Source organism: Sciurus carolinensis, chromosome 7, assembly GCF_902686445.1.
Source record: "Sciurus carolinensis chromosome 7, mSciCar1.2, whole genome shotgun sequence".
NCBI classification, from domain to species: Eukaryota; Metazoa; Chordata; class Mammalia; order Rodentia; family Sciuridae; genus Sciurus; species Sciurus carolinensis.
This window is the reverse complement of record NC_062219.1, coordinates 20,305,393-20,332,356: the sequence shown is the minus strand read 5'-3', so window position 1 is coordinate 20,332,356 and position 26,964 is coordinate 20,305,393. Positions and strand designations below refer to the sequence as shown.

Sequence of the window (26,964 nt, the reverse complement as noted above, 5' to 3'; positions counted from 1 at the left end):
AGAGCACAGCACACACGTGAACAAGGAGCCTCACATGCTACCGTTAACTCGCCCGGCGCACCACGACATCGCAGGGCAGGCCGAGCGAGGCAGGGTGTGAGCTGGCGGCTGCGTTCCTCTGCTTTGAAGGCAGAGGTGAGACAAGCTTAACCCGGTAACAAAGTGGAAAGAACATTCCAGGGGCACCGGATGAGTCCCTCTGAACCTTCACTGGATGTCGCTGCTCCTTTGAGTGGCTTACCATCAATGCAGATTTCCATCCAAAAACAGTTGGCTATCATCTGTGGTCGGAACAGACTGTTACATCTCTTACAAGGGCTCACAGAGATTGGGTAGTGGTTTTGGAAGATTTCAAAGAAAGCATGTTAAATCCTGTCACCCAAATTTCATTTAATAGAAAATGTTCTTCCAGATAAATGTAAAACACAGAACTGTTCCACACCAGCTAAAGAATCAATCTTTTTCATTAATTAGATAAGTGAAATATGAAAAAGAATTCAATATGTTAATTTTCTTTTGTCAAATGGAATGGCTGACTTATAATTGATCTATATGGAATAACCAATCATTTATTCCATCATGATACAGTGAATACTAAAACTGATTCAATTTCTTTGTTATTAGGAAATTATGATTATAGCCATTGTCACTTTATTCTGGCTATTTCAATTATTAGGTTATCCAAATGTCTTCTTCTGAGAGAGGATGTTCTATGCCCTGCTGAGTGCTGAAAGACTCCGTCCTCTTGTCCTGCAGAGCAGAGGAGCACCCTACAACCATCCTGGGATTTCCTGGATGCCCCAAATTTCTTCTACTTATAGCTTCTCACTAGAGAGATTTTAATGATTTGGAGGGGTTTTTTTTGTTTTTTTTTTTTTTTTTGTAAATTATTGCAAGAAGGAATAAAACAGAGAAACCACAGAGTCCTGGATTATAAATGGATACTTAGGACTCAGTGTTCTCTAGGTACTCTCTGTTCTCCACAGAGGACACAATGGCCCCAGAAGGATCCTCCCAGGACCCTACCTGGCCTTTGTTTTGCTATCCCCACTGAATGGCTGAAGTGGCGGTAAACCCCTCCCTCAAAGGGCCTCACCTGCTGACCTACTCCAAGGCCTAGAATTCCCAGAAAATGCACTCAAGTGAGTTCAGTGCTTCCTCTTTAGATGCCCTCTTGAAACACAAGTGCCCTGCAGGAGCTAACCAACACACTGGAATTGGACTGGCACCTTGGAAGAACAGAGTACCAAAGAGCCCACCATGGCTTGAAGGCCCTCTCAGTCACCTGTCCACTCAGCTTCACGCCCAGCACACTGAGACAGGAATGGGGGAGACAGGAATGGGGGAGTCTGCAGGGAAGCCAGGATAACAGTCTAGCCATGCTGCCATGCTGGGTCAGTCTCCCTAATGAAGGAATCCAAAGCTACAGGCACCATCCAGCAGCTTAGAATGTGTCCAATGTGTTGGTACCTCAGACTCCATCACTCTCTCCCTAGTGCCTGTTGCCCTGACTCATGCTCCCTTTCTGGTCTCCGAGACACGCTAACTCCCCTGTGTATATTGATCCCTCGTGTCCAAACTGAGTCACAAATTTTAACTCATGGAATCAATCCTTCATTCCTGGCTTCAGGTGTTCTGAGGCTGGAGCTGGGTAGGGCTGCCGTAAGTTCCTTGGGGTACCCTCCCACAGGTACTAAATGTCCTGGAGACACAGCAAGGCATGGAGAGCATCTGATGAGCCAGTGAGGCACCTCACAGTGGTCTCAGGGACAGCACTATGTGGTGGATTCACCATCGAAGTCAGGGGATCAGAGGTGGCAAAGTCTCCAAGTTAGTTCGGTTGATCTTGCTGAGATGGTGTGACCTGCTTAACTGCAGGACTTATGTCCCACCCAGAGTTGGGGAGGAGATTTGATCTAAGAAATTCTGGGTGGGAATGGAATCCCACTTGCAGTTCCTGCTCCTGACACCCCTGGCACTATGTGACAAGTTCTCTGCTATGGCTGCCTCTCCAGACACTATGTACCTTGGCAGGAAATATACAAGAATGATGTTAATGTAGAGTTTTATCAAATGCCCAGCCTGTGAATAGACTACAGTGGCCATTTGCAGTACAGGCTGCTGAACTCAGGAGTCCAGCCCCAGTGCTCAGCTTGCATGGCACCGGTGTGGCCAGCGTGCCAAATAAGTTCTTCAACAGACCCAGTCAGAATCTCTTCTCTAGGTCTGCTCAGAGGTTCCCCAAGGACAGGTCTGCTCCAAATAGCTCAAATGATGTAATACCTTCCCCTTCCTTTTTATCTGCAAAAGGTTTTTTTAAGAAGCATGTGCACAGTTCAGAAGTTAAAAAGGGACACATGTTAGTTTGAGGCTCTCTCATCTCAGACACATCCTTCTGCGGAGTACGTGTCAGCTGCCACGTGCACCAAAGGTGCCCGGCTTCACACAGGCTTCACCAACACGGGGTAGTCACCAGAAGGCTCCTCTCAGAATCACTGAACAATCCCTGATCTATCAAACATTTAAGTAACATAATAAACATAAGTCACTGGAAGGGGCACAGAAAAGTAGCCAGTGCAGGGTGCTCTCCCACCCTAACCTGGCCTCAGCTGGAGCCCTTCTTAGTTTGACTGTTAGAGACCGCACCCTGCACTGACTAATTATAGGTAACACATACTGAGCCCTTTTTACCTGCCAACTGTATTAAGTATTCTGCATGAAATGCTCATTTATAACCACCACCCCTTACCAACTATGAGGTCCCTTCCATTGCTATCCTTAATTTTTAAATGGAGGAACAGAGGTACAGAGGTTGCCCTAAGTTATTCCCTAAGTGGCCACTGGAAACCAAGCCAGTCTGAGTCCAAAGCCTCTGATCTTAACTAGCAAGGTCCTTCTCTAACTGACCTGGTTGCTGATACTTTCCACTCCCCATCTTGTCAGTCTGAATCCTCAGTCCCTCTGCACCCCACTTACCTGGTGATGCAGCTGTTCTTACCCCTGTGTGACAGCATCCTCCTCCGTGACCTATAACACCTCCACCCCAACCTAGAGAAACCCTCTGCTCCCAACAGGCCCATCTCCCTGCTTGAAAGCCCATCCGAAGGAGCCCAGAGTAACACAAAACCCGCCTTGGAACAAAAAAGAGATCACTAAGATGGGTTTACCACAAAATACCCTGAACAATTTAGAGTCAGAATCAATCAGAGCCGCTAAATTTTAGGTTTCCTATATATAGTCTCCATGCAGAACTGAATCTGATAAGAAGTTTCCATTCTTAAAGACAGTAATACCTCATGATAAGGCAAAAATCCAGATCTTTTCATTTAAAATGTTCCATATTTTAAGTGTTGGCAACTAAGTTGAAAAACTGTAAACCCTATGTAGGTCAAACAAAACACTCTACCATCTGTGTTTCTCACTTTGGAATTTAAAACAAGCCTTGGGTCTCAGTAGATGCTCAATAAACATTCATTAAATCATGAATAAAAATGAAACAACAGCAAGAAGACAGCAGTACCGACTTGATATGAGACAGTGATGGACACCTGTCTCCCAACTGCGGCCCACACCTGTTCCAGGCTAACCCAATCCTAAAGTGATAAAAAGCATCCTGAGAGCCACACAGGGAAAGTCAAGGTGGTAAGGAGAAGAGAGCATTCGGGCATGTAATGTGGAGCAGGCTGGGGCATCAGGGTCTGAGATAAGGGGCGGGTCAGACCCCAAAGTCATGTTTTATCTGAGTTGACCTGAAGGGTTCATTCATGGGCCTTTCTCATTCACAAAAACACACACCTTTCCTTCCTCCAGGGGCAGAACTATGCCTAATATGTTATTATTTTTTGTGCATATCTTCTTTTCCATCTTTGGAGGGATACACATGCACGCACACACACACACACACAGTCAGTCCATCTCATCTGTGACATTCTTTGGTAGAAACTTAAGATTAGGTACTAATCATATAGTCCCAACTTGCTGACTTTCAAAGCCCTTTCATATCACTCATCTTATTCTACTGTTACACTCCAATAAGGCAGGAATTACTATTCCCTTTTTCCCAATGCAGGAACTAACCTACCAACATCACAAGCCAACAGCAGTAGGTATGGGGCTGGAGACCAGGTGTTCTGGCTCCGAGGTCAGCATCTTCCCACAATGGCAGGCTGAATTCAGTCTGCTGAATGGGAGAAAAGAACTCAGGCTGTAACAACAGAGGACTGGCTGAGGACTCCGGGAGGCACATTAACTCATCTGGGAGGCAGGGGAGACCATTTATCATACACAGCACTGCAGGAACAGAGGTCAAGGCTCATTCTGAATCCTTTCTATGCAAAGGCATTTTAATGGGTAGATTTGGTTTGTTTTGTTCAGGTGGGCACTGGATTTGGGAGATTTTCATTTCTCAAGTAAAAGACACAAACCACATTTAAAAAAAAAAAATGAAAAAGAAATCTAAACGACCCCTCCACATATGACAAAGTATACCAGAGTAAGATCAATAACAGAATTGATCGTAACAGGTCTGTGACAACCAGTGGTGACAGGAGAGCCTAAGAGCCTGTCTCTCTTCTCAGACTTTATCTGACAGCATTGTGCTGCAGCTCAAAATGCTTCCAAATGGATCTTTTCTCTAGAGGTCTAAAAATATTCAGCTGGATTAATCTGTACTTTCATTGTGCTAATATTGCAAGTCACATAGATTAATCTATTGGTAAAAAGTTTCCTGATGCTCAGGAATGGTTGTTAACTCTTTGATTACTCCTCCAGGTTTGAATGAACCAAAGAAACTCATCTTTCAGTCTTAGGGTTTGGCCTGTTTCCGGTGGGAGGTCTCAGTTTGCTACCACCCATGTTGCTGTGCTGCCTCGTTGTGGAAGATGACTGTGGCTGCACCAGACCTGGTGACCCAATGAGCCCAAAAAAGATTTGAATACAACAACGCATTGTGTGTGCTTATGGATTGTTTTCCCTCAGGTTTCTGCAGACCTCCAAAATACCAAGCAAATTACCTCCTAGCAGCAGGGCCTTTCAGGTAATCAGTGCATGGGAAGGAACGCGAGGCTCGAGGTAGTGTTAGCTCGATTTCTCCAGGTCTGTCTCCTGTGTTGCTCAGTGGGTAACAATATTATCAGGTCAGAATCAAAGAAATTTAAATTAAAATGCTCTCTGGGAACAAACAATTTTCTCTGTTTTGAACCCCGAGTAACAAGCTGGGCAGGGCAAGGCTCACCTATATTCAGCCAATGTTCTTCTATGTAAATCAAGTTTCTTTTTTGATTTGTTTTTCTTCCTTGAGAAAGGGCCAAGCTTTTAAGACTAAAACAGGTTTCCTTGGATCAGATTACCAAGGGGAATAAACAAACTGGCAATAATGTTCCACATCTTCAGAACAAAAATCATGCCCTAACCTCAATGAAAGTTCAGTTCAGACACAGACTCACAAGGAGGCCCAGTTTGGCCAGGAGAACCACCTGAGATTCATACAGAGTCAAGGTGACCAGGGAGGTAGGTTCTCCCACCTTGCATACCATTGGCTTTGGGGGAGATAAGCTACCTTCCCGATAAGTCATGGCGTGTACAACAACAACAGCTGGTCATGAGTTTGAGGGACTAAACTAGTTGGTCCATAGAATCTGCAAGAGTATCTGTGAGAACATAGGGAGATCTTCGTAATCTGCTTTTCGGAACAATGTTCTGAGCCAGGCTGCTAGCCTTGAAATCCAGGCTGTGCCTCTTTCTAGTTCTCTGGCCTGGGCAGGTTACTTAACTTTTTGTACCTGTCTCTTCCTAGCTAAAATGGAGATAATGACAATACCTAACCAGAGATCTGTTAGAGCATTAAATGAGTTAATGCATGCAAATTGCTCAGTAGAGTGTTTGATGCATAACGTGCATTGTGGGGCTGATGAAAGAAACACTTCCTGGTTTCCTGGCTGGGCAGCCCTGCCTTCTTTCCTCCAGAACAGCAGGTCACCAATTCTCTTAGCCTGTGCCATCTCTGCAGCTCTCTGCTGCCCCCTGCTGACATGCTGCTGATAGTATCAGCTACTTTGTTCTCTCAGCTACAGCTACCTCCACTTCTTTACAAGTACCCATTCTCCAACCAGTCTGAGAGATATATCATTCCTTTAAAATCCCTTGCTTCTGAACCACAGTCGAGGCTGCTGGTCCCCTCTCGCCTGTCCTTCTTCCCTCCACACCTTCCTAAGTCATGCCTACCTCAAATGCCACAGCATTCCCAAAGTCTCCCTGTGCTCCTCCACAGAATGGGCCCCTCCAAAGCCACAGCACCCAGAGCATGTTCCTTATTCCTCTCACATCTACTCCTCTCTGCACTACACTCTGCGCTCCTCTTACCGCCTCTTCCCATTCAGTCCGAATTATGCCTTATTTGTCTTGGCTCCTCAGCAGCACCCAAGACACCGTGATTCCTTTTCACAAAGACCTGCTCAGCAAGCCCTCTTGCAATCAATAAAGACTCCCACTGACACCCTGGCTCAGCTGCATTCTCTCACACCGTCTCCACTTCACTTACCTCCTCACGGACCTCCCAGGTTCACCTGCAGTCCATTCTCCCAACTGTAATCAAAGAGCACTTCCGGAGGGAAAAAAAGAATCTTGGCATTTCCAAGCTTCCCAATCATTCACCTGCTTGTCACCGCTTTAGGACAGCATCAAGTCCTTACTGTGGCCCAGATCCTGGCAGAGTCCTTCCCTCCTCCGCCTATTTGCAGCTGGATGGAGCTCCTGCACTACTGCACCCTCTCCTGCCACAGGGGTTCTTCCAGCTGCCCCTCTGCCTGGGGTCTCTCTGCCCCTCACTCTTCCCCCAGTCCACCCTCAGATCTTAACTCCAACATCACTTCCTGAGAAAACCTTCCTAGATTATCTCTTGCTCTCACAGTATTACCTAAGTGTCTTCTTAGCAAATAAATTCATATTTTTAATTTTTTTATTTTTATCCATTAATGTTCCACATCCCTGTAGGACTATAACTGTCACAAAGACAGGAGCTGTACCTTTCTTTTTTGTCATTTTCCTGGCAAACAGCATAACATCACACACGTAGTAGATACACAATGAATCTATATTTCTTAAATAAGCAAATTAAAGAAGCCATGTTAAACAGAATCTTAACCAAATCATCAAAAGATACACATTAAATACATTGAATCTGAAGTTTTATATTTATGCCATTCATATTTAAGACATTCAATTATAGATACAAGGACAGACAGACTGCGAGGTCTTCCCTAAAAAACACGTTCGGCAAGAAGCTAGAGCAGCTCTTCTGATCCTTACCTTCAGTGCTCATGTCTGGTGTGGGCATCCAGATGTAGACCAAGCCTTCTTCCTTGTACAGTCTAATCATAGTGTCTGGACTCATGGGTTCTGGGTAGCGGTTACAGCCAGAGGAATTCTGGACAATATCCCATTCTGTCTGGAAATTCATGACAGCAGTGATGCCCAATTCATGCTTCAGTTTGATGGTTACATGTTCCACTTGGCGAGGGCAACTACCCAGCCAGATATTTGGTAAAATTCTAATGGAAACATATGAGAGCAACTGTCACTATTGTTCTGATTTGAGGCCTAAAGTAACTGCATAAAACATAGAACATTAAAAAGCAATTAACCCTTCCATCTGGCACAAGATAAGCTGGATTTTTAAGGATAGGAGATCAATATTATTTATAAGAAAAAGAGTACTGATATTGTCGTTAAGGGAAGAACAAATAATTCAATTAACAAGAATGTCAGGAAATGGTCATTAGCAAACCAAATCTAGCAACATATTAAAATAAGCTCATCAAGTTGTATTTATTCCATGAACACATAAAGTCCACAAATCCATTAATACATTTCAAATGCTAGCAAATTAAAGGTGAAAACTCCTATAATTGTCTCAATAAATTCTGAAAAACATTTGCTAAAATTAAGCAGTCATTTCTGTTTAAAACCCTGTATAAAATTTTAAATAGTATAGGACATTTCAAATGTGCTAAACACCAGAAATTACAAAAGACAAATTTCTTTTGGATAAAATCAAAATTAATTCCATTAACACCCAACATTGTATTGTTTGATCTAATGCTTAAAAAAGCAGTATTACTGTGAGCAAAAAAGAGAAGATAGTATCATTTTTTCAAGTATTATCCTATACCTAAAATTCCCTAAGGCTGGAAACCACACTCGGTTTCTAATCGATAGGTCTCCATGACTCCAAGACTCCAAGATTTCTAACAAGTTCCCAGGTGATGCTAACACTGATAGTTCAGGAGTTACACCTGGAGAACCACCTTCCTAAGTGATCCAATTACAAAAGATGTGAAGTATTTAAATCATTCAGATTAAAACACCTGAGAGAAGGAAAGTGTACAAAAATCAAATAGCTTTTCTCTGTACTAGCAATAGCCAGGAAGAAACAGAGTGGGGAGTGGGAGACAGCTCTCATGAAAAAATAATCACAAACTATAAACCACCTGGGAATGTATTTAACCAAAAAGAACAATGAAATTTATTGAAGAATATTTTAAAAACACAAAATAGAGAAATATCACACTCTTTAATATCATAGATATTATGGACTTAATATCATAAAATATAAAAATCATAAAAATGTATTTTAATAAGCTAATACATAAATTTAATGCATATCATCATTTACTGCATGTAATACATATCATCTTGTTCACTAATTGTTTCATGTGTACACATTCTGTCCAGAACCAATGGTCAGGTGCTGTATATCAAATTTTACTAGAATATGTTGCCTAGAACGCAGGGCAATCAGACAATAGTTATCAGATAACAACTTTATATTGATGCTCACCAGTATTCCCAGATATTCCTTTTCAAACATGGAGGTTCAAAATTCCTCTCTGCCTCAAGTTACACACAGGTGACTTGTTCCTTTCAATACAATGTGAGCTGAAGTGACGTGCCACTTCCTGTATAAGACAGTTGACAGGGTTCGCCACACTCTTATTATACCACTGTGATGATGTGAGTGTGTGTGGACACTGAGCTGCTGAAAGTCTGACACTACCTGGACCATCAAGCTACTGCAGGAGGACAGCTGCCCTAGAGAGCTAATGGCATCTTTGTTAAACGATTTAACCTTGTTTGTTACACAGCATAATTTGTCTTGTTCTGATAAATACAATGCCTAAATTTATTTCTTGAAAATCTTAATATGCAGGAAAGAAACTGAGCAGAAGGATTGGTTAGTTCCTGCATACTGACTTCAGAGTCAGTCTTGACTGGGGCAGTTTTGCTCTATAGATCTTTGGCAAAATTATGGAGAGAGTTTGGATCAACACAATGGGTGGTGCTGTGTGTCTCATAGATTAAGACCAGGGATGTTGCTCAGCATCCTACAATGAGCAGGACAGGCCCCCACAATAAAGAACTGTCTGATCCAAGATGTCAACAACGCCAAGGTATGGAAGACTTGGTAGAAAAATAAGGTAGTGTAGAGCCCCCTACCATTCATACAGAAGGAATGTGAACAGGAGTAAGACCAACCAACATATCTGACTCAAGAGCCTGTGGCTCATCAGTTATGCTGTTCTGACAGTAATATGATAGTTCATGTCATATTTAAAAATATGTATGCATGTATATAAGGGAAGGTCTAGAGAGTAAAACAAAAGCCCAGTATTAGATATTGCACAGCACTATAATATTTTTATAAACACAGTCAGAAAAACAGTTCCAATGCTGATTCTCATAGGACACTTTCAAAAGTGCTTGGAGAAAACCATCGGATTTCAAGCCAAAGTATTTGTCTTCTCTAAGCTTTTGGTGTGCTCATCTTTAGAAAGAGCCTAAGAATAATTCCTAGGAGTTTTGTAAAGAATAAACACAATTAAGTAATATATTTGAATAGAACTGACAATTGTGAATGCACAAGAAACACAATTGGAGTTTATGTCAATTTACAATAATTACTGGTTTTGGTCATTTACTTTGTAATGTATTATACTGAATATTGGGTCAAATTTTCATTGTTGTCTATATTCTTCATTTGAAGGCTGCAAGGTATAGAACACTCCCTAATTTTTAAAATATGGAATCTAGCTTGTTTTGCTTTATTCCCTTTTCCTTTGGGCTGTTGTCATTGTTGATGTCAACATGAGAAGCCAACTGGCTAATCCTTGAACATGGGTATTACTCATCCTCAGGGAAAATATCTCATGAGATCTAGCACTACCTTTCCAAAGTCTCAGCCCTATTGTCCTACAGAAGAAGATGATTTCCCTCTTTTTTTTTTTTTTTTTTTTTTGTTGTTGTTGGTTTGTTCTTTAGGAATTTCCTTGTGAAAATCCTTATTGAGGACTATTATGGTAAAAATAAAGGAAAAAAAAAGTTAGAACCCAGGAAGGATGGAATGGTATTAGAAAGAGGGTATGGGATGCCAAGGCCTTTTCACCCTATTCCTAACTCCAAAGAATTCTCAGATACTTCCTTGGACCCAGTGGCCTGAGAAACCACAAATAAGGACATTTGTAGAGTATCCAAGATCTGTGACTGACCAGGACATTGTGAACTGAGTATTTAGTTCTCTCAGAGTGGAAGATTCGAGTGGGAACAGGACCTGCCTCTATCCATTATCCTTCAAGGATTCCTTCTCCAGCTAAATGCCAGTGGGATGTGGTTTTGGACTCCCATATATATACTTTGAGGTTTAACTGAGCACATTAATGTCTGTGGTGCTGGAAGAGAAGAAAGTGGGCACCTCAGATAACCAAGCAATATGACCTATTGAGCAGTAATGAATGTTTTGCTGGAAAAGTCTTAAAGGGAACTGGTAAAATGTCAAAATGAATATTCATGACAGGCAAGCTAAATTCCAAATGTTAGTCAAGAGTTCTCTTGAAGGTTGTACTTTTTGAGTGGGTAGCACTTAATATTTAGCTAGTCAATGAATATAAAAATAAAGTGGCTGGCTGATTTTTCACATAAGATTTACATAACAGCTAAAGAATAATTCATAGAAATAATAAAGGGTATATTGGAACAGTGGAATCTTCAAAATAAGAAACCATAATCCTCAACCAGAGTCAGCACATAGAATCAAGTTGTTGCTAAAACAACTAAAAGAGGTATTATTCTGCTACCTTGTTCTGCTCTGGTCTTCAATTTTTTTTTTTTTTAATAATAGAGAAACTTAGAACAAGTCAAAATTGGTGCCTTCACATATGAACCTCCCACATTCCATTTCTGAGGGAAATAGACCCTTACAATATACACCCACATATGCTTGTCACATGAATTCTCCAGTTCCTGTGTCGGGCTTTTCCAGCCTTTTCATAACATAATTGACTTTTCCTCCACATTACTAGAATTCAGACCATACTTAAGAAACAGGTATAAAATGATTCTTGATTTTCTAAAATAAGATGCCATGAATCTAGGAGACAGATGACCAAAGACAGACATAACAAACACCGTAATCAAGGATAGAGAGTTAAGTTAATAAAGGGAATTTACTCAACTACTACAGAGAATGTGGAGACAACAGCGGGGCTTGTGGGAAACCCACACATTGTGGATTCCGCTTCATCAGACAGCCAAAGTACCCTTTCTGTGAATCCCATTTCAGTTTGTTCTCTAGTAGTAGGGACTGTTTGTCTAGCTCCATGACACACTAGAGGTAACAGGATGTATAATGTACTTTCTAAACAGTAATTAAATTTCTACTTATCCATTCAGAAGAGAATAATTTAACACTACTAAAAAACCATTTTTACTTATCTCATCTTCTTTTGGATGTCAGTGATACTTTAAACAATTTTTAATATCGGGATTTATAAAGTGAAAAAATCTTGTTGAAATATGAGATTTAGGGAATAAAAATCCTGTTAAGGTAGTTTTAGTGCAAGACATACCAAAATTCAAAGATGTAATAAAGGAATAAAAGTTATAGCTTACAATTTTATTGCAAATTACATTATAAAACTTCCAGAGAATTATTTTATGGATAATTTACCATAGATTATGAGTTATGCCAGAGATTTCTGGCTGATCTATTATAGATTATTTGGAAAGTAAGAGAACCACTGTACAAATGGATAATGACACTGTCGACCCAGACGGAAGTTCCCAAACCTGGCTTTGCATTCACGTCACATGAGGTACTTCTATAAAAGCATCTAGTAACAGGATCCATCCCAAAGATATTGTTAAAGGAACTCTGTAGTGAGGTCCATGATTATTTGGATTATTTGTCTTGTTTGTTTGTTTGATTTTGTTGCTGTTTTTAGAACCTTAATCCTAACCCTAAAATCAACCAAATTACCTAAAGAGATCGATTTCAGGACCACTAGCCTGGCAGGTCCCCAAAAGCCTGTAAGAGAAGCTTAGCTTATGGACATAGGTACCTTTGAAAAGCAGTAAAGATCTGGAGGTGACAGGAAATGGACTTGCTCAGCTCTACACATGTACACATGAAGTTAAGTCCACTCCTTTCTCCAAAAATAGTTTCAAGGCTGCAAATGATTCCCAGACAGAGTGAGGAATGGAAGCCTGTCATGAGAGGGTTCTAAGAGAAAACGTGTCCATGTGTTCAACACACCTTTCTTCTAAAAAGTCAGCACTAAATCCACCTGTGAGCCCGACAAATATTTAATGTAGTTCCCTACACTCAGAATAAACTTTTGTAGAAAAAAAATATGAGCTTGAATTTTTACTATTTCTGCTGTGATTCAACTAGTCTAGATTGAAATAAAAATATATCTTAGCGATATTAAAACTTAGCTAAAGACCAAGGGAAAGAAACAGATGGCTGACATTGTGGAACCTTACATTCCTGGACTGCAAATCAAAATCAATGTAATTCATCTGAGTGAATCCTGACTTGTGGTTGCAGGTAGTCACACCACAATACTACACCGACTGCTTCACCTGTCAGGCAGAGGAGGCCTGTGATACCACAGCTACTGAGGCATACGAATCAGCTGCTTGCTCCACCTCAGCCGTCTGTCAAAGGAGGACTCACTGGCAATAATGAGGACATCAGACAGAATGAGCATCCGAGCACTTGGCAAAAAACACTGCAGGGTATTGACAGGAGGAGCTGGTGTGGAAACGACAAGAGATACCAGGAGACAAGTCCATTGCATGGACTCTGCATCGGAGGTACCATCACTAATGGCCGTAAGAAGTGACAGAATAACCTTTTCCTGAAGGTAAAAATTAGCATTCTTGTGTGTCCATAAAAGAAAAAAGATTAGGAAAACCCAGGACTGCTGGAACCAATGCATGAATATAGGCTTTTGTTTACTTATCATACCAAGGAACCACAAAATTTTTTAAAAAAATTTTAAAGCACATTTCTTAATTTGGATAATTGTGCTACATTTACCTTATTTAATATTTTGTTATGGGCAATTAAATATAAAATTAAAATGTGAACTGGCTGTTAAATAATGAATAAAGAAAAAAAGTCTATCAATCCTATCATTTAGATCCCATTAGTGGGAAAGCAAAAGAAACATTAAAATCAACCTCTAGTAAACTCCAAGCTTCATTAGCACACAGTAGATAGTTCCTTCTGCTAAAAATGAGTCCTCTTAACATCAAGAGTTAAGTTATTAATATTAAACTTCTTTACCCCACAAGGGTGCTTATACCAGGCTCTGGTTAAGGCTGAATAACTGCTTCAAGACCAATTCCAATTTGGAGTGATACTAATTAGCTTCTTTATTAAAACATAGTTTTATTATGGTTTGCTATGGGTGGTAGACTACACTGTATATAAAGCACACATTAATTTCTATAAATGCAGTTACTTTATATATTTTTTGGATATGCCATGTAGTTTATAGCCAAATTAAGTGAATAATTCTTGATATACTGTTCTTTTACTTTCTATATTATTAAATACCATGTAATTCAATTAATTATGAAACCCTCTTATAGATTGAATTGCATCCATAAAAATTCATGTGTTGAAGTCTGACTCCCAGTTCTGCAGGGTGTAACTCATTTAAAGGTAGGGTCTCTGTAGAAGTAATCAAGTTCATCTGAGGTCATCTGGAGAGGCCCTAGGACATTCGAAGATGACTAGTGTTCTTATAAGAGGGAAAATTTGGATACAGACACTAAGGGAGGACAACGTGAAGACACAGAGAGAAGATGACCTGCAAGACAAGGACAGGGACCTTGAATAGATTCTTCTCCCACAGCCCTCAGAAACTTCAGCCCTGCAGAAGCCTGGGTCTCCCAGAATCCAGAAATGTGAAGCAACACACTGCTACTATGTCCGTCACCCAGTTTTTTATGCCACTTTGTCATGGCAGTCCAAACAGACTAAAAGAAGTTTAAACTTCCAGGCTAAAAATGCACCCATCCAGGTCTTTCAATATCAATAGATCGGGGATACTGGAAGCCTTTTAACAGATATTTTTCACCATTCATCCTGATGGTTGGAATTCTACAAGTACCACCATCATTTGATTGTGGTGCCCCAACTGCTCTCTTAGTCACGACAGTGCCCTCTTTCTGTTCTTCATGCATATCCTTCAACTTGTCACCTAAGCACCTCCCATGTGGTGGAAGCCCTAACCCATTCAGGCTTCCTTCGATTTCATGACTCAGTTCTCGAGTCCTGAGGTGTTTAGCTCCATAAATGGAGTACCATGTTGAGCCCCTTCTGTGGATTTCAAAGAATGGGCCTCAACTGAGAATCGTCTGAAATGTGTAAAGGCAGTCTCCCTCCCAACCTCATAGCTGAGAGTTAGGGTCATAACTTTGTAAGCCTCTTGATTCCAAGAAAGTTTGGCCTTCTTATTTTTGAGTATTTGTTGCCCTGAAATTTTATTTATATGCCACACTGAGAGATTATGGTGGTAAAGAGGGCAATCAGCACACTTCACTTCCTTAGGTCAACCACAGGTAGTACAAACATTGAGACAAATAACTAGGCCTGCAGCTTCAACTGGTGGTGACCTTGATACAATTTTTTAATCCCATTAACATGTCCTCTTGGTGTGTTATTTTTGTTTCCAGAGCTGAGCCTTCCTTGGAAGAGTAAAATGTCATCTTTAAAAATTTTTCACATAATGAACTTGAAAGGATTTGTTTAAAATTAATCACTTGCATAATGAATTAGGAACCACAGGAGATTCAGGAAGTAATAAAAAATTAAACTTATGAATTTTCACATTTGTCCTAAAGTCATCCTGCCCATTCAACAAACACGGAACGATGCCTGCTTCTTGCCAAGTGCTCAGCCATCAGTGGTGAGCAAGACAGTCTTCACTCGAGCCCACACTGTTTGAGGGGGACAACACACACACACACAAACACACACACACACACAAATACACAAAATGTAGGAAATCCGTAGACTTCATGAGGGCAACAGCAGGAAGTTAAGAAGAGAACCATGTGGAAGCAAGACTTCAGTTAGACAGAAAAGTCCTCTCTGAAAAGAAAAACAGGTCTGATATAGGAAAAGGAGCACGATATAGAACGTCCTTATGGTGAGAGTCAGGTATACCTTAGGAACTGCAAAAAAAATCTGGAGACATGGAACAAGACATGAGGAAGAATGTGGGAGCAGACAGATTAAAATGCCTACCACCTTATGTACATGCTAGGAAATTCACATGCTAATGTAAACGTGCTGAAGAATTTTTAAGTAGAGAGTGATGTGGACTTTAAAAAAAATTACTTTTAAAAGGCAGCACAGGGTATTAGGTGGAAAATGGATTGGGCAGGAGGTACAGTAGAAACTACAGAGAAAGAGGGAGGATGTCCGGAAGGGATGAACACAGTTAGGGTGCAGACAGAGAGGAGTGGACACTTTCAAGATGGACACCAGGGGCAGAAACATCAGAACCTGCACATTAACTGTGTGCAGTGGCTGAGGAAAGGGAGGAGTCAAAAGCAATTCCATGTTTACTAATGTGATACTATAATCTACCTTTTCCAGCCAGGTTCACATTCAAGGAAGCCAATATCTATGTTTCTTTACTACATATTTGTACAAAATTCAAACTCAATCAACACTGTATTTACTGGGCATGTGCTAATGGCGCCCATATGCCCCAAAGCAGGATAACATCGAGGTATTTAACTTCTTTTCCTTTGCCATCGGTCTTTATTTCTATCAGTGAAATGTTAATAAGGTGGAGTTTTATTAATGGAAGAGCTTTGTACACAGGATGTGTAGCCCATAATTAAATTTAACTCATATCAAGGAAATATTCATTATAGACAAGGTGGTACACAATTAAAGAGATTTATTTACTTAATCAAGTCACTCAAGCGATTTTGTTTTGGGGGGTTACCAGGGAATGAACTCAGGGGCACTGGTCCACTGAGCCACATCCCCAGCCCTATGTTGTATTTTTTTTAATTCATTGTACACATATTTTGTATTTTATTTAGAGACAGGGTCTCACTGAGTTACTTAGCACCTTGCTTTTGCTGAGGCTGGCTTTGAATTAGTGATTCCTATCTCAGCCTCTCGAGACACTGGGATTGCAGGCATGTGCCGCTGCTTTAAAGAGATACTATAAAATTAATTCTTTGGCTCTATGAATCTTTACATCAATTGTAGAACAAAAATGAATTTAGAAAATGAGACAGTTGGAAAATGAAAAAAATCATGATTTTTTCTTCTTTTTAAAAAATGCTAATGTCTTCTTCATTGCAGTTAATTATCTGATTCAATGAAATATAAGGAATGCCTGGTGTAAAGATTCTATTAAATATTTTGAGCAACAGACTTTTTCATTATAATTTTCTAGAAAAAAAATGATTATTGTTCATTTAGACCATTGCTTCTCAAATATTCATGTGCAGACAAACTGAGGATCACATTAATGTGCAGATACTGATTGAGCAAACACCTAAGTTGAAGCCTGAGATTCTGCATTTTCACAAGCTCCCATGTAATAAAAATGCTGCTGACCTGTGGATCACACTTTGAATAGCAACAGCTACTCTAATAATTTACTCCCAATACTATTATTATACTCTTAATATGTGTCCCAGTGGTTTGATACCATTCATGATGCTCAGGTACAGTGGGGAAGTCAATGGAATAAGATCCTGCAAGAGGCAAGCATTTCATCTCTATTGTCGATACTAATATTACAGGCCTAATATTAACCATTCAGAGGTTATTTTTTTTTAATTCTATAATTGCAGGGAAATTTTTAGATTCTTTTGTCCTCTTTCTTGATTTCTTAGTGAAGAATCTGCTAGAAACAAAATGTTTGTGTTTATATAATGACCTCCCTTGGTTGTAAAATATTTCTCTTTTCTCCTTATTTATGGTACACACTGGCATTTTTATATGGGTCTAAAATTTCCTTTTGTGTTTTATTAAAAATTCAGTCAAACATTTTTTTATACATGGATGCTGAAAACTGGGGAAACTACACATAAGGCTTGAACTTTATGGGGCGCCAAGGACTGTACATGGTTGGTAACTCTGATGCGATCAGTGGTGCTGTGGTCAGGGACGTCAGAAATGGGGAAGTTTTCAGAAAAACAAACAATAATGCTTCCTCTACCCTATGAATAGTGAGTAGTTATGCAGGTGGAAACAAAGAAGAAATAACTAAAAATACTATAATTCTGGGACCTACAAAGTCTCCAGGGAGCTTTGCTTTTCATTCAGCCTGGGGTCAAGGTACACAGGGTGCACCTCATGGCATCCAGATAAGTCATGGCAGTGACTACAGCTTCCAAGGATATGCAAACTGAAAGGTTACCCAGGACACTGAGGGTCCACAGATATGGCAAAAGAGATCAAGTATCAGTGAAACTTGATTTACATTATTTCTAACAAGGAAAGGTCTTTAATAAGCAGTCCAACATGGAGTCAAGTAAAATTCACAGGGAGAATTAAGCACTAATCTTACCCAAACTAAAATCGTCATTTTTAAGTTGGTGAGTCTCAAATAATCCTACTCACCCTGAAAGTACACTTGGCTGCATGGTGCTCCTATCAGCAGTTAATTCATCCTAGCAAGACCTTCAGGATGGTTTTATTTAAGATCATACATTCTACTGAGCACACTCTGTTTCTGTTCAGTGAAGTGCTTAATTGATAAAAATTAACCTCAAAATTTTGTAAACTAAAATCCTCTCTTTCATGTTTCTTAGCCTAGGACATTGTCATCTCCACTTTATTTTATCCAAGTGCTTGTTTTCAAGATTTGTGAGGAAATTTATTCTGCATTTACAACGGGGTTCAAGGGTGTAAAGATATTACATAAGTTAGAAGAGTTTGAATCTCAAACTTTTGAAATATATGTGATATCTAAATCTGTCCCTTGAACCACATAAACTATTTATATTAAAATATTTCTCAGGCATACATGGTGGCTCACACCTATAACTCCAACTGCTTGGGAGACTGAGGCAGGAGGATTGCAAGTTCAAGGGTAGCCTCAACAACTTAGAGAGACCCTGTCTCAAAATAAAATAAGAAGGGTTGAGGATGTAGCTCATTGGTAGATTGCTTGTCATATATGTACAGAGTCTTGGGTTCAATTCCCAGCACCATAAAAAGGAAGGAAGGAAGGATAGAAGGAAGGAAGAAAGGGGAAGGGGAAAGGGGAAGGGGAGGGGAGGGGAGGGATGTCAGAAAGTAGGTAAGTTCCCAGAAAAACAAAGGATAAAGCTTCCTCTACCCTATGAAGTGGGAGAGGAGAGGGAGAGGGACAGGGAGAGGGACAGGGAGAGGGACAGGGAGAGGGAGAGGAGAGGAGAGGAGAAGAGAGGGAGAGGAGAGAGAAAGGAAATGAAGAAAGAATGAAAAGAATGAATGAAAGAAAATCAGTCCAGTGCCCATCAGCGAGACACCCAGCACCTACCAAGTCCCTCCTGGCATGACTGCCATTTCACAAAGACAGTTTAATGCACACTTCTTTTCTATTTGTCTTCCAAATTACATTAGTGGGTAGTCAGATATAATCTATTGTTTCTATTACCCCCACATACTCCTAGTTTATTCTTACCTTCATATGCTATGTTCCCTTATGCCTTCTAAGTGTGAGTGTTTCTCAAAGTCCCAAATTCCGATCTTTCTTCATGTCACTCAGTAGATCACTGACATACATGGCTTTAACTGCCATATACATGCTGGGAAATTCCAAATCTATTGCCCTCTGCTCAGATCTCAACTGTATGGCACTCTCCACTGCACGTCCCATAAGGATGGACTGAATTCATCTCACCCCTTCCACTCTTTGCTCCCTACCCACAAACTGGATTCTCCTCTATTGTTCCTGATCTCCATGAATTGTGCCACCAGGCACCTGAGCCAGGAAACTTGACTTGACTGTTCCTTCCCTTCCCGCCACAGTCATGAATCTAGCCAAACAAGCCAGTTTGCAAACTAGTGTAGGCTCCGTCCCTACTCTCTATACCATGCTTTCCTTCAGGTCCTCAGCACTTACACAGTGAATTACACCCACAGCCTCCTAAGTGACCCCTCAGTCTGCCTTCCTTCCATACCACTAGAGTGATCTTTCTAAAACACGAATCATGGGATTTCCTGCCTAAAATACTAAGGTGACTGCCCTTCATGTTTTCCATTCTTTGACATAACCCTTGGACCCTTTGGAATCTTGAACCACACATTACCATATAAACCCCACCATCCAGCTTAGGGGGAGATGTTTATAATTTTCCTAAGCGCCATGCACCCTTCGTTTCCCACCTCTTCGGCTTCTCTGCCTCTTCACATGCATTTGCACCACTTATGTGTCTGATTAAGTCCACCATCTTCCCTGATCCCCCAGTGGCTCTCTGTGCTTGTCCTTCTTTGTTTTCCCATGGCATCCCATACATATCTTTGTTAAATTTGGTGAGTTTAAACTTAGCCCTTACCTTTGTTAAAGGTATGTACGATCACCCATCTTTAGTTCAGGCTCCTGCCTCTGCTGTGAACTGTTGGTTTTCCTCAGCATTTCTGACTCTACCGTGTTGCCTGAGAAGAGGCCCTCATTCACCACCATCTCCCCAGGTCATAACAATGTACCCACCACAGACTCAAAAGTAAATAAATGATTGAAGGAATAAATGAATGAAGGAGTGATCCACTGCAGAAATGGCTTTACCAGCTCGTTGTGTCTAGTTCATCCATTCCACTGCCATCCACTGAACAGCACTTCTGTGACTTTGACAAATCATGGTGAAGACATTTTCAACTGTGTTATCCCAAGGGTATTTGTGTTAAATTATTGGTTGAGTTTAACTTAAAAAAATAACAATTTTCTCTGCAGACGAATGTTAAAGCTGTTTTTACCCAGAATATAAAACTATGAAACTCAACATGTTTCCTTTTTTGCCTTAACTGCCAGAAAACTTATAGACGAATCTAGTGTTCAACACTAGTAATTAGACTGTCTCAAGTCCCTGGTGATTTTTACTCTATTTGTTCTCACAGAGAGATGATCTGTTTCTATCCTAAGTTATTCTACTACATGTGATTCATTTTCCAAAGCCTTCTATTAGTAATAATTATATATTTGTAAGTAGGTGGAGAATGAAGGAAAACCTAAGTCTTCAAAACACTTGTTTCTTCCATCCTCATCCCTCCCATCATGACAGCTACGTAAAAGGAAGAAACCCACCTCTATCAGAGCCACACAGATTCACAGCAACCTCTCCAATCCTGGAGTCCTGCAGGGTCAGTCTGGTTCTGCAGCTATGCTGGTCAATCCAAAAGTCTCACTCACATGAAACTGATCATTACAGACATTAGCACAGTTCACATGCAATAATCAAGTTCCATTCCTGGCTAGAATGTGGTCACATCTTTATGATCATATCCTGTGTATCATAAGCATCAGTTAGGTCTCCTGCCACGTGTGTTTTAAATGTAAGCTATTAATGCAGGCAGACACTCTGGGCAGGCAAAACCAAAGACACTGCAGCAGTGCCTCACAGCCCTGCCCACACAGGAGGATCTCTTAGAGTTCCCTTTTGAAATCTTCTACCAGGTCCTCCATGAAAGGAGACTTTCAGAGGCTGGAGTTGTGGCTCATTGGTAGAGCACTTGCCTGGCATGTGTGAGGCCCTAGGTTCAATACTCAGCACCACAAATAAATAAAACAAAAGATGCATTGGCAATTATAAAACAAACATAAATAAATAAACAAGTAAATAAATAAGAAATGAGAATTTCTTAGGGGGTGAGGTGGTGCCAGCATCATTTATTCTAAGTGCACTGAGGCTGAGGAATCACTGATTGAGAGCCTGGGAAAAAGGTCAGAGCTGGAGACAGAATGGCAGCTTGATAGGGGATGGCCCATCGGAATGTTAAAATTCCACCTTTTAAAAATCAAACTCTGTATTTGTTCCATTGAAATAAAATTGGTTATAGAAATATAAATGTAAAAAGGAGAAATTAGAGGTGATTACTCATTTTTAAAAGGATTTTATGTGTTTATGAAGGATGAATTGAAGCCTTTCATTAAGTCCTAGGTAGTCCAAGGCAGTGATTAAGTGATCTGTCGAATCATCTCAGTTGTCAGTGATACTGGTGACCTTAGCAAAGTCACTTGAATCTCTCTGGAGTTCTTATTTCTAATGTGCATACAGAAATAACTGGACTGAAAAAGCACCTTCTAGCTCTTGTAGAACGACATGCAGATGGTATGTGGAGGTGGGAGGTGGCTGAGAGCACCAAGGTGGAGCCAGGATGCCTCAATTCAAATTCCAGCCCACTGGCTCTGTCACCTTAGGCAGGCTACTTAACCTTTCAGTGCCTCAGTTTCCTCAACTAGAAAATGGAATCACGATACTGTGTGCTTCAGAGGGTTGAAAAAATATATCATCTTATCCTCGAGGCCCATTTTATGAATGGGCATTTCTATTTCATCTAGTCCATTGCCTGTAGGAAGAAAGGGAACACTCACTATACACAGGGTGCAAAAGGGGAGAGGCTGTGGGTGGGAGGCTCTTGATGATACAGGCTGGAAGGACACACAGTGAGCACTGCAGAAGGGCCGCTGTGGAGAAGAAACAGTTCAACAAGGAAACAGCTGAGCTAAAGGTCTGGACCCCAGTTAAAAGACGCTTTCACGTGACAGGCATTTTCTCTCATGACTTCCCCAGGAGTCTACATACCCTCTCGAAAACCTTTTCTTTCCTTTATAATTACTACTATTAATCAAGCACGAACCTTGAAAATGTTCTTGCTATGCTATTTGATCCTTATAGGATAGGTGTTGTTATCCTAATATTATAGATAAATAAACCGAGGCATGCAGAGTTTAAGCATGTCCCCATATCTAATCAGTGGTTGAACTTGTAGTCAAACCTCAATGAATCACTCTCAGATGTTCCACTGGGCCGCAAGTGAAATTATCCAGTTCTAGAATTTCTCCGATATTCCTAAATACAGAGAAGCATTACACAAAATTCTGTTGATGAGGATTTCTTATGCTGTACAGTAGTTTATCACCAGACGAACCTTCACTATTTCTACCCACACTAATCATCTATTGCTCACTGCAAGTGTAGCTCTTAGGTGGGGTGGGGGAAGGGAGGCTGGAGAGACAAGGTGAAGTAAGGAATCGACCAGCATCCTGCAAAGACAGCAGCCCCGAGAAATTTATCTTACCAAGAAAGATAAAGAAGGGGATTCATTCAATATGAATAGAAACACAGGAAGCTATTGAGAACAGACAAAATGCACTGTGTGAAAATGGCAGCTGCAAACCTTATCTCTCATATTCCGCTGCTAGTCAGCTTTTCTTAGCCAAATGTAAATTAGAAGAAATATAATTTAGTGTTTAGAAAATATGCCTAATTTACCACCAAAGCTATACAATTTGTCTTGAAGTAAGGAACTCTACATCAGCTCTTTAAAATGATGGTGATTAGGGAGACTACAATGTACTCCCAGCGTTCCTTTCCTTTCATTATTTGTGGCACCCTGATGAAAAGTAATTATGCTTTGGCGAATTTTCCTTAGATGTAATTTGGACCACTTATCTGAGATTCTCAGAAGGGAGCTGACTTGACGACTGAAAGAGAACACCTGCTTCGATCAATGTAAAGGAAGCTTGTCCTGAGAGCCTTTTCCTCTGCTGGCAGGGCACAGCATTTCTGCAACCTGAACTATTGAGTGATCTCCCAGCGAACTGCCTCCTCTAGCCAGCACTCTCATGTCAAAGAAATCAGGAGTTAAATGGTGTATTTCTTTATATTTACAAAAGGAAAAAGAAGAGAAGTTGGGAATATGAAATGACCAAAAAAGAATACTGAGATACACTGATATTCAGCCCTCATGATCAGCACACTTCAATACAAAGGCCCCTCAGCTACTCAGGTGCTTAAAAACAAACAAAAACTTCATAATGCGGGACTCTGCTCTTTTGTCAAACAGGTCAAAGGGGATCTGCAGACCGTGTTGTATATTTTATTGTTTCCAATACCAATATTCATGTGTGCGAAACTCTATCTGTCCCCTTCTTCTTGGTATTAAAAGTAAGCAAGTGGCATGATATCTGCAAAAAGAGGGCAGTCCCAATGCCTTATTAAAACACTAAATGATTCCACCTTCTGACTGGGACCTGGGAAGCCACAAATACACTTTTAAGACATTATTCATTCCTCTTATGATGATCTATAAAAAGGCGGTACAGCTATTACATTACTTTTCCATCGTGTTTTTACAAATACCAAAAAGCACTTTCACAAATGCAACCATTCCACCTCACCACATTCCTGGGATAAACGTTAGTATCAAAGATCTAAAACACAATTTAGGTAGATGTACTGAAAATCAGTTAATGGACCTCCAAAAAGCTTGTTTTACTTTGCCTGTCTTTGCCACCTTTTTTGTTTGCCTTTAATAAGAATCTAATTTTCCTCACGGAAACTATTGAAGGGAACTGCTCACAAGAAGTCATTTTGGTTATTTATCCTTAGTACACAGTAGGACTTTGGTGTCCTATCAAAAAAATGTTTAAGTATTTACAACAGTGAGAATATGCGCTTTCAAGTCCCATTTTATTGAAATGTAATGTTCAACTACTCTTAAGATTTCATCTCACTCCAGTCAGAATAGCAATTATCAAGAATATCAAGAATAAATGTTGGTGAGGATGTCAGGGAAAATGTATGCTCATACATTGCTGGTGGGAATGCAAACTGGTGCAACCACTATGGAAAGCAGTATGGAGATTCCTCAAAAAACTTGGAATGGAACCACCATTTGACCCAGCTATCCCACTTCTCAGTTTATGCCCAAAGGACTTAAAATCAGCATATTACAGTGATGCAGTCACATCAATGTTTATAGCAGCTCAACTCACAATAGCTAAGCAACAGGACCAAACTAGGTGCCCTTCAACAGATGAATGGATTTAAAAATGAGGTATATATACACAATGGAATATTACTCAGACTTAAAGAAGAATGAAATGATGACATTTGCTGGTGTATGGAAGGAGCTGGAGAACATCATGCTAAAGTGAAATAAGCCAATCCCCAAAAACCAAAGGTTGAATGCTTTCTCAGATATGTAGATGCTAATTCACACTAATGGAGGGGGCTAGGGAAGAGTAGGGTTACTTTAGAATAGGTACAGGGGAGTGAGGAGAGGAGATGGGTATGCGGGTAGGAAGGATAGTAGAATGAATCTGACATTATTACCCTATGTACATATATGATTACCTGACTGGTGATTCTACATTATGTACAACCAGAAGAATGAGAAGTTATATTCCATATATGTATGATGTGTCAAAATGCATTCTTCGGTCATGTGTAACTAATTAGAACAAATAAAAAATACTTTTAAAAAAGTACCCATATGCACACTGCCCATGAATTTTTTTATTTTTATTTTTTTATTTTCTCCTTCTGGAAGTCCCAGAAGCGGAACTTTCACCAGCCCTAAACTACTCTCATGCCCCTTATTATTTCAGATTACCACTATCCTGGCTTATAGTGGCACAGTTAGCTTTGCCAAGTTTTGTGGGTACATGAAATTCTATTATCCTGATTAAGCAACAAGCAGAAACAGAGGTACAGACACGGGATCACCCATACAATGCCATGCAACTCTTGAAGAGCAGTCTGGACTTTTCATCTTGTAGGCTTCCACAGGACTGTCTATGGCCTTCCTACCAACCAGTGGAGATGGAAATCCTTATGACAAACCTACCTCTTTTGCATTAAACTACATTCTGATTGCTTTAAACATAAGGATTAAAAGATATTCTCCTTCAGAGTCATTATCCATACCAGACCTTTGATATTGTTCCCACTGACCTCCAGCAGCTCACCACTTAGGAAAGAAGATTAAGCACAGGAAAAGGAAGTAATACAAGAGATATATGATAATCAGGTTGTTAGCCAATGTTCTCTGCTGAGGCCACCACACTCAGCTGCCATTGGTTCTGTGTTAATCAGCTTTCTCCAGAGAAAAAGAATTAATACGGTGTGTGTGTGTGTGTGTTAGGAAAAGAGACTTAAGGAATTGGCTCATTGATTACAGAGACTGACAAGTTCAAATCTGCAGGGTAGACTAGCTGTCTAAAGACTCAGGGATAATGCAGTTCAAGTCCAAAGGTGGCCAGTGGGCAGAATTCACTCTTATGTCAGAGAGGTCAGTCTTTTCTCTTCAGTTCTACACAAATTACAGAGGGCAATCTGCTTAACTCAAAGGTTGACTGGTTTAAATGTTAATATAATCTAAAATTTACTGCTATAGCTTGGACATGGTTTGTCCCCTACATGTTCATGTGTTGGCAGGTTTGGTACCTAGTGAGGCAATGTGGAAACTGATGGAACCTTTAAGAAGTGGGGCCGGGGCTTGTGTTGTGGCTCAGGGGTAGAGCACTCACCTGGCATTGTGAGGCCCTGGGTTCAATCCTCAGCACCACATAAAAATAAAATAAACATTTTTAAAAAAAAGGAAGTAGGGCCTTTTGGGAGGTCCCTAGGTGACTGGGGGTTGCTCTTGGAAGATATTAAGATAGTACTTGTAGGAGAGTTGTTATAAAAGTCTGGTAGTTCTTTTGAGAGAGTCATTATAAAAGTCTGATTCTGGTCCCAGAGACGGAGATTTGATTCCTCCTCCTATACTCAGTCCCACCATTGCTCTCCACCACCAGGGAACAGCCAACTGGGGGGCCCTTGCCAGAGCTTGTGCCATACTCTTCAGACGTTCCACTTCCCAAACCATGTGCTGAATCTACTTCTTTTCTTTCTAAAGTTAGCCTATCTCCAGTCTTTCATTATGGTAGTAAAAAACTAACACCACAAATGTCTTCACAGAAAAACATTTGACCAGGTATTTGAGCATCATGGCTTAACCAAGTGGATACATAAAATTAACCACCAAGAGTATGTATCTCATGCTGTCTTTCAGGGGCTTTTCTGATCTTGCCTGCACTTGCTTAATTTATACATTGCTACTAAAATTACCAGGCACTGATGTCTTATGATTCCCAATGGACAGTAGGACAGGAATATTTTCTTGAAATTTCTTAACCCTGTACTGTTCTAATCTCAGATTTCACTATATATATTTGTCAACATGGTGATGTATTTTTATAGTGTCAATTTTACCATTTTCTGCATAAAGTACATAATGCTAATACTGTGTGAAAGCACAGACAGAAAATCTTTTAGGACCAGAAAGGAGTAACCAAAAGAATGAAAATAATTTAACCTTCTCTGTCTAACAGTTTTCTTGATTCTAAGAAATATAAAAACCACTTCGATCCACCATACTGAGTCCAGGAGAAATTCCAAGTTGCCTAGAAACTTGTTTCTACAAAGTCTGTCATGTTCATTACCCCTGGTCTAGATTCTAACTCACTTCTTCATTTTTGCAGCAATAGTAGGCATAAGTAATCTCTTCACTGACATCACTCTCTGCTAGTGTAAAATAAAGGAGAAAATTTGACTGATAAAGGAAAATGGTAACTGGCTACTGAAATGCTAGTATCAACATAAAACAAATTC

General features: G+C 40.3%; 1 protein-coding gene across 1 annotated transcript in view; it reads right to left on the bottom strand.

Annotated features, from left to right (window-relative positions):
- The window catches only part of Epm2a (EPM2A glucan phosphatase, laforin), an 89,081-nt gene that overhangs the window by 2,453 nt on the left and 59,664 nt on the right, over window positions 1-26,964 (bottom strand). The window contains exon 3 of the mRNA XM_047559032.1: window positions 7,306-7,547. Coding sequence (XP_047414988.1) covers window positions 7,306-7,547 — 242 coding nt within the window. The remainder of the gene's footprint in view (window positions 1-7,305; window positions 7,548-26,964) is intronic.